General features: G+C 55.7%; 1 protein-coding gene across 1 annotated transcript; it reads left to right on the top strand.

Annotated features, from left to right (window-relative positions):
• The first annotated feature begins 2,567 nt into the window (after window positions 1-2,567).
• On the top strand, window positions 2,568-7,977 carry VAX1 (ventral anterior homeobox 1). Its single transcript, XM_055818191.1, has 3 exons — window positions 2,568-3,009; window positions 4,859-5,046; window positions 6,720-7,977. Exons 1-3 carry the CDS (start codon window positions 2,772-2,774, stop codon window positions 7,254-7,256), a joined length of 963 nt encoding a protein of 320 aa, XP_055674166.1. The 5' UTR covers window positions 2,568-2,771; the 3' UTR covers window positions 7,257-7,977.
• The last annotated feature ends 400 nt before the right edge of the window (window positions 7,978-8,377 follow it).

Genomic DNA, 8,377 nt, shown 5'->3' with positions numbered 1-8,377 from the left:
TACTTGCTAAACGCAAACCTGTACTTCAGCTACATGAAAAACATCCTCACTAATCAGCATCCACTTGTTGCACCTCCTCCGAAAGGACCAAATCTCTCTTAAAAGTACTGTTTCATGAGCATCTCTTCACACAACAGGCCTTTGCACAGCATTGCAAATTCATGGAGGAAATGAACTCATTCCATCCACTCTATATATCTGCATGAAGCCTTGCACAATGGGGCTGCAATTTATTTGGGGCCCCTGGGTATGACTGCCATACAAGTAGTAACTAATAACAACAGATCACCAGAGATGGCTGAGATGCATTGGCTGTAAGGAAAAAATAAAACCTGCTCCATAATAAGGGCATTTTACATCTTGTTGTATGTATAAATATAGTTGAAATGATAGGGCTTGATGAAAATCCTAGGGGCACCTCTTCAATCTCAATCTGACTTCTCAGACAATGGTAATAAAAATAAATTATGCTATGATTTGTGGAAAAATTACCAAGATTTAAGATTTCCACTAAAGACAACTCATGGAAATGTGTCTGTGAACAACTATAATCTCTTTCCTCTTTTTCTTTTTTTCTTTTCTTCTCTCTTTTCTTTTCTTTTCTTTTATTTTATTTTCTTCATTTCTTCTCTTTTTTTTCTTCTGTTCTCTTCTCTTTTTTCTTCTCTTTTCTTTTCTTACCTTTTCCTCTCTTTTCTCTTTTCTTTTCCTTTCTTTTCCCTTCCTTTCCTTTTCTTCTTTCCCTTATTTTCCCTTCCTTTCCCTTCCTTTCTTTTCCTTTTTTGCCCCTTCTTTTTTTGTCTCCCCTGAATTTCCTATTTATGACGATTAGGCCCTAGCGCCAGACCCACCACTCCATTACAGTGCCTTGGACAAAGCGTGGATCCCATGGGGCGAGGGCTGTTGCTCCTGCAGCGGGAGCAGGATGAGAGCCGTGGGGCTGAGCAGGCTGGGCAAGGGCGTCGCATTCCATCTTTACCCACCGACCTCAGCTGCAGCAAAAGGCAGGGCTCCACAGCCCGCTCCAGGTGGGTAACATTTCCAGACAGCAGCCCGGGCAGGCAGAGGACGAGGCCGAGAGGAGCACGCCTGATGGATACTCCGTCGTTTGTGTGAAAAATTCTCAGGGAAAATTCTTTCTCTCCCTCTCAGGCCCCTAAACTCTTTGTGAATGGGGCCAGTGCAACATGTGGCCTTTCACCTCGCCCAAGAACCACTGCCAGACAGCCACACTCAGAGAATTGTTTGTTAATAGTCCAATTAGATAATTGCCATCTTTCACTCCTTTTGCTCTACATTTCCCATAAAGGAATGAATAAGGAGAGCAGCATGAAGAGGGCTTCTGCCCTGCAAGGTGACAAGAAGGACTGGAGCATGCTCTTTGCACAAGGCCATTTGCTTGAATTGAATCATTGTAGCCTAATCAACGGTCTTATTGGATTACTGGCTGTTGCGGTTCTCAAAGATATTGTAGCAGAGACAATGAAATAGCTAGAGTAAAACTTTTTTCTCCTTTAGTGGATCACACAGTTGAGATTTTTCACGGGCTATCTCTCTCTCCCCCTCCCTGCTTCCCTCCCTCCCTCCCTCTCTCCCTCTTTCCCCCCCTCTCCCTTTCTCCCCCCTCCTGGATCCACTGCACACAAAGCTGGCTTTTTTTTTTTCCCTTTCTTTTTTTTTTTTTTTTTTCAATGAGCAGGCTCTGCGAATAGGTTCAGTGTTTGCGAAGGTGCAGAATTAGCGCACACACACATGCACGCACACATACACACAGACACAGAGGGAGAAGCACAAAAAGCAAGTATCGGGACTGAAATAAGGAGAGGTAGGAGTTTAAGATGGCTGTCTGTGGGGAGATGTGTTAACGAGGATTTCTGCTGGCCAAGATAACCTGCTTCCTTGGAGAGATCTGCTTGAAGGAAGAACTTTTTGTGTGTGTGCGTGCTGGGATCTGTTTGTTTGTTTAGAATTCAGGGGGCTTTTTTTTTTTTTCCTCCACCCCCCTGCAACTGCATTTTTCCAGCTCTTCCTAGCAGCTTTATTCAGATTTATTTGGCGTGCTTTGGAGAAAGCCACTATATAATCGGGAGGTCAAAGGCATACTGAAGAAAGTTAATAATGGCTGCTAATGGTGCTAACAATTCAGGGTGAATCTTGTCAAAAGTTTTTTTTTTTTTTCCCTTCTCCCCCCCCTTTTTTTTTCCTCTCTCCTTTTTTTTTTTTTTTTTTTTTTTTTTTTTCTGGAAGTCTCAGTCTTTTGATTGTGTGTTTCCTGAAAGCAAGACCAATCATTTCAGTTTATTCACTGGCTAAACTCTACTTGATTGGGGACAAGCACACAAACCATCCATTACGATCTGATATATTATCCAAACAATTTAGTGTATTCATGAGGTAACCTAAATGTGGAGGTTGCAAAATTACCCGTAATCAATTGAAACAGCGAGTGCGCGTCCCTCTGTGTGTCTAACAACTACATGTCTCTGTAATAAGGCAGACATTAAATCATTTTAGAGTTGTACCGTTGAGTACCTGATCACTGGGCGCTCTGGGAAGCTGGACAGTCACATTAGGACGCTGGGACTGAGGAAGCCGCTGCTTTTCCAGTGGGATAAAACCCGATCTTCCTAACTCAAGGTGCTTTACAGATCCCCACCGATCTGACCCTAAGCCGTGCAATATCCAGCATAGACTTCGTCTTCTTCTTCTTCTACTCTTCTATATTTTTTCGTTGTTGTTGTTGTTGTTTTGGTTTGGTTTTATTGCACTACATGTTTGGGAAACAAGACAAAATGGACGTTAGATGCAGTTCAGAGACTGAAGCTAACCGGGTCTCGAAGAACGGACATAAAGAGGGCAAAGAAAGCAAAGGGTCTGAAGGAAATATTTCTACTTCTTTTTTGAAGGATCAGCAAGGGACTTTTTCTGCCTCTGCAGCTACGGAAGACTGTAATAAAAGTAAATCTAGTTCGGCTGACCCGGACTATTGCAGGAGGATCCTAGTCAGAGGTATGAGCTCGAGGTGTTTGCAGGGTGGGGAAGGTGAGCGGTGCTCACGCCGGGGGACGGGTGATTTTGTTGCTTCGCTTCGGTCCGTCCCTGGGTGCTTTGCACCTTCCTGCAGCTCCGGGGCAGGGGTGGCCCCCCCGGCCGGGCTCTGCCTGCAGCCCCGCTCCAGCCCGCCTTGCTTTCGGTCAACCTCCGCCAGCGCCTGGGGGAAAAGTTAAGCCGCGGAGGTTCCTCCCCGGCTTCGCCCCGCACCGGGCCAGCCCCGCTTTTTTTTTTTTTTTCCTCATCCCCCACCCCCCCGCCCCTGCTTTGCAGCTTTCCCGGGGTGCCCGTCCCCGAAGGGAGCCCGCCGGGGCCCGCGCTCCCCCGGAGGAGCCACGGCTCTGCCCGCCGGCCGGGCGCGCTCCTTCCGCGCCCGCGCATCCGCCGGCCGCGGCCGCGTACGGTGGCGCGGGGCTGCAGGTCCCGCCGGCTGCCGGGGCGGGCAGGAGGGGGCTCTCCGGAGGGCAGGGGCTCCCGCTTCCCCCCTCTCCCAACGCCCAGCAGAAAGGGCTATTTTTAAATAACCATCAGCCTTAAAATCAATGGAGGAATGACGAAGGGCTTTTAAATTTTATTTTTCTTATAGTTATACGTTTAGTTTTCCCCAGCCCTCGTCTCCTCTCCAGGCTAAACTAATTAAATCACTCTATTCCTACCCCCTCAAAAAAAAAAAAAAAAAAAAAGCAACCAAACAACCTAAAGAAATTGAAGGCGTTTCAGTTTTATGAAGGTGCGTTTTGGGGGAGGAGGGAGAGAACCGAATCGGAACAAAATGAGTGCGAAGCAGGCCTTGTAAACAATAATTAATCCTTGCGAGACCGACTGACCTAGAGAGGGGTCAGACTAAAATGATGTGGTGGTCTCCGATTAAAAACGTACCGAGGAGGTAAAATTACGGAAAGCAAAGTTGGGAAGGCTTTAATGTAACATGAATCTGGCTCTAGCTTGACAGTCACGCTAATAAGATTTGTCCCGCTCTCCTTCGGTCGGAGCTACCAGAAAAGTGAGGTTTCTGCTGGCTGTTTGGTGCCCTGGTTTAAGGCTGTTCACCCCAGCCCCTCCTGTTTGCCAAAATCCCAAAGCAGCGGCGGCGGCGAGGCTTTCCCGGGATGCTGGGTGGGCTGGAGGTGTCCCCACGGCGGGCAGGCAGCCAGCTCGGGGGAAGAGCTGCCTATGCCCAGAAAACTCCTGCCTGCCTTTTTATTATTATTATTTTTATTATTATTATTATTATTATTATTATCATCATCATCATCATCATCATCATCATCATCATCATCATCGGAAACTTGTTCTGAAAATCTTTATTAAAAAAAAATGAGATTTTGTATTTTGAGGAGTGGTGCGCTGCGTGTGACGGCTTCCAACAAGCCCTAACCCGGAGCCCAGGGTGAACAAAGAGTAGTCCTGCGCTCCAGGCACAAAGCCCGGCCTGGGGGATCCCTCCTCAGCTTCCCAGAGGAGCCGTGGGTGAAGCCGCAGTGTCCTAACTGTCAATGCCATACATCCAAACCGATTTTTAAACGGGCTGAGGGGATTATTTCCAGAGACCTGGACCCCCATCGCTCCCTCTTTCGTCCTCTCCTGGTTTGGCTTTAATTTTTTCCTTCCTTGGCTGTAGTGGCCAGGTGCAGTGCCGCAATCTCAGGGACCCTGCACCGTCGTGACTCGGGTCTCGATCTTGAAGGCGCTGGCGACGGCTCTTTCCCTTGGAAAAATTAAAAAAAAAAAAGGGGGGGTGGGGTGGGGTGGGAGGAAGAAAGGAGGGTTGCCTGCGTGTAAAGCTGCTTGCGCCTTTCTTTGCCAGATGCCAAAGGTTCAATCAGAGAGATTATTCTGCCTAAGGGGCTTGATCTGGACCGTCCCAAGCGGACCCGCACCTCCTTCACGGCCGAGCAGCTCTACCGCCTGGAGATGGAGTTCCAGCGCTGCCAGTACGTCGTGGGGCGGGAGCGCACCGAACTCGCCCGCCAGCTCAATCTCTCCGAGACTCAGGTAGCCCCCGAGGGACCGGAGCCCCGGCCACCCTGCCTTGCTCTGCCTGCGCCGCGCCGGCCCCGGGCCCCTCCGCGGGACCTGCCCGGCCCGGCCCGGGCATCCCCCCTGCGCGCCGGGCCCAAGGGTGGGCCGGCCCCGCAGCCCTGCGCGCCTCTTGCGCGCCACCGCGCAGGCCCCGGCAGCGGTCGGGCAGGGGCGCGGGCCCGCTGGAGAGGCTGGGGTCGTCCCCGAGGTGCCCACGCATGTCCGGAAGCCGGGGAGTGCGTGGCTGAGGCTCCCCGGCGAGGGGCCGTTACGGTTACGTGCGGCCGCGGAGGGGGAGCCGCGGAGGGGGGCTGCTGGCTGCGCGGCCGCGCACACCCCCCTGGGTTGGTCCGCGCCCGCAGGGCTCTGCGCAGGGCCCGGCGGCCCGGCCCGAGCGGTCCGCGGCAGCTCCACCACGAAGCCAACCCCCCCCCCAGGACCGGGGCGCGCCCGCCCCCACCGGCGGCCGCGGGGAGCCGCCCTGTCCCCGCCGGGGCCCGGCGCCGGTGCCGGCTGCCCCTGGGCGCGGAGATGCGCGGCTGCGGCCGGGGAGAAGCGAGGGGAGGCCGAGCCGCCCCCAGCCCGCAGCACGGGACCACAGCCGCCAAAAACCTGGGGCGGGGGGGCTGGCACCTTCCCCCGGCGGCTGCTGGGTTAGAGCTGTTGGGTCTGAGCGCTGTTCCGAGTGCGGGGGGTGCGGGGACGGGCTGCAGCCTGGGCTCTGTTTGGAGTCCCTGTATTTCCGAGGGGGCGAATGGCCCCGCATCCTGCCGGCAGCGCGGCCGTGGGCCGTGGGCGGCCAGAGGGGCAGAACCGCGGCAGAGTGCGGGAAAGCATCTAAAAAGCCCGAACTTCTGAAAGCCGGTTTCATATTTCTGCAAAATATCACACAACAAGAAATTCCCCTGACAAGCTAATTAACTTTTTTTCTTTCCCCTTCCGGATAGGAATGACAAGTTCAATAGCTCGTAGGTTACAGAAACCGCCGTGGGTGTTTTTTGTTTTGTTTGGGATTTTTTTTGTTTGTTTGTTTTTGAGGGGCTTCCAGGATTCCTTTTTAAAGTTACGTTTTTTCAAGTGGGTGGGGAGGGGAGAGAGACTGCCCCGGAGGTGAGATTGGGAGAGAAGGGCTGTTGCGGCAGTGCCCCGGGGAGGCGGCTGGACCTGGGCGGGGGGGGGGGGCGGCCGGGCCGCGGTGCGCGGTGCTGGGGGCCGCGGTCCGTCCCGCCGCCGTGCCCGGCGCTGTGGCTGAGCTGGCTTAGAATAAAGCGGTGGGGAAAGGGCTGGATGCTGCTCCCAGGGAGCTGCTGGCGTGCAGTAAATAGGATAAAGTGAGACGGATCGGGTTAAAGATACAGTGCGATAAAACGAGCCAAGGGCTCCCTGATTCCCCTCTGCCCTCCCGGGCGTACCCCGAAGCCGGGAGCAGCCAGGTTCTGTGTATGAGGGGTCGCTTTGTGCGTTTTTAAAGCGCTCCCCGTTACCGAGCGCCTGGCGGGAGCCCCGCCGCCCTCCGCCGCAGCCGGACCCCGCCGCCCCGCCGAGCCGTGCCGGGGTCCCGGGGCGCTTGGCGGGGGCCGCCCGTTGCCCGCCCCCCCCCCCCCCCCCCCCGCCCCGCTGACCCTGCCTCTCTCCCCGGCCTGCAGGTCAAGGTCTGGTTCCAGAACCGGCGCACGAAGCAGAAAAAGGACCAGGGCAAGGACTCCGAGCTGCGGTCGGTGGTGTCCGAGACCGCCGCCACCTGCAGCGTCCTGCGCCTGCTGGAGCAAGGCCGGCTGCTCTCCCCGCCGGGGCTGCCCGGCCTCCTGCCGCCCTGCGCCACCGGCGCCCTGGGCTCGGCGCTGCGCGGACCCGGCCTGACGGCGGGCAGCGGCACCGCGGCGGCGGCGGCGGCTCCCGGCGGCGGCTCCCCGCACCCGCCGGCCGCCAGCAGCGCGGCCGGGCCTCCCCCGCCGGCAGCGCTGCACGGAGCGGCCGCCGCCGGGCACGGGCTGTTCGGGCTGCCGGTGCCCGCGCTGCTGGGCTCGGTGGCCGGGCGGCTGTCCTCCGCGCCCCTGGCCGTGGCCGGCTCGCTGGCGGGCAACTTGCAGGAACTGTCGGCCCGCTACCTGAGCTCGTCCGCCTTCGAGCCCTACTCCCGGACCAACAATAAAGAAAGCGCTGAGAAAAAAGCACTGGACTGACTCTAAGTAACTTCCCCGTATTTATATTTATAGTCTCTATTTGTGGCGGTATTTATGGGACGGGCGGCGCGGCGGCCTGCCGCAGCCCCCTCCCTCGCCGCCGCCTGCGAGTCCCGCGGCGCGGCTCCTCCGCGGGCCGGGGCGGAGCGGAGAGGGGCCCGGGGCGGAGCGGGGCCCGGCGCCCGCGGGGCAAGGCCAGGCGGCGGCCGGGGCCGGGGCGCGGCGAGGGGCTGCGGGCGCCTCCCCGGAGCCGGGCGGGAGCGGGGCAACCCCCGCAGCTCTCCCTGCCCCGCCGGCCCGGGGGTCTGTCTATCCGTTCGGGGGAGGGGGGGTGTTTGTCTGTCTGTTCGTTTGCTTTGACGCCGCTAGGAAAGGGACGGAGAGGGCGAGCGGCCGGGGTGCGGTGTGGCCGGGCTCTTTCTGAGCGGCTTTAGCCAACGCCGAGCGAGGGAGAAGGATTCCGGGGAGGAGGATGGAGCTGCCAGGTGATGCCCGGCCGCCCCCGTCCCCACCCCGCCCCAGACTTCAGTGACTGCCAAGCACAAGGGTCTGGGGGATCCACCTGTGCCCCCCGCTCGTCCCGCACGCCCCGCACGCAGCCCCCGGAGCGCCCTGCCGCTCGCCCCCAACACCAGCCAGGGAAACACACAGCGACTTCGCTTTTTCACCTTAAACCCCGCATGTGGGAAGGGCCGGAACGGACTGCCTTGGAGATACACGGACGAGCGGGGAGACAGAAACCAGGGGCTGCAGAGATTTTGAATAAAACTGTCTCTCCCTTCGAGATAACACAACGCCCTTTTTTTTTTTTTTTTTTTTTTTTTTTTTTAATTTGCATTCCCACGGGCCAGTCCTGCGGACCTTATCTGCAATAGCAAATCTGCAGATAAATAATGGAAGTCGCGACTCGATTTGCATCCAGATCTGTTGCGATGGTAATTTTTCTTTTCCTTTTTTTTTTCTATTTGATTTTTCCAAATAATTTCAATATGCATCTAAATAAGAAAAAAAAATAAATCTTTAGCCTTCCTTCCTCCTAAAATAACCCTCTCGTATATCGATCATACTTCCTTTAATTCGAACGTAAAATATTAAAACCGTATCTTTTATTGTTATTTTTG

The sequence above is a fragment of the Falco peregrinus genome, chromosome 1 (genome assembly GCF_023634155.1).
Source record: "Falco peregrinus isolate bFalPer1 chromosome 1, bFalPer1.pri, whole genome shotgun sequence".
Lineage (NCBI taxonomy): Eukaryota > Metazoa > Chordata > Aves > Falconiformes > Falconidae > Falco > Falco peregrinus.
The sequence above is the reverse complement of the archived record's forward strand: the minus strand, read 5'-3'. Positions and strand labels throughout refer to the sequence as shown.

Coding starts and splice junctions, on each gene's coding strand:
- VAX1 (XM_055818191.1), top strand. CDS start 2,772: ATGTTTGGGAAACAAGACAAAATGGACGTTAGATGCAGTTCAGAGACT. Junction 3,010..4,858: donor CAGGAGGATCCTAGTCAGAG/GTATGAGCTCGA, acceptor TTTCTTTGCCAG/ATGCCAAAGGTTCAATCAGA. Junction 5,047..6,719: donor TCAATCTCTCCGAGACTCAG/GTAGCCCCCGAG, acceptor CCCGGCCTGCAG/GTCAAGGTCTGGTTCCAGAA.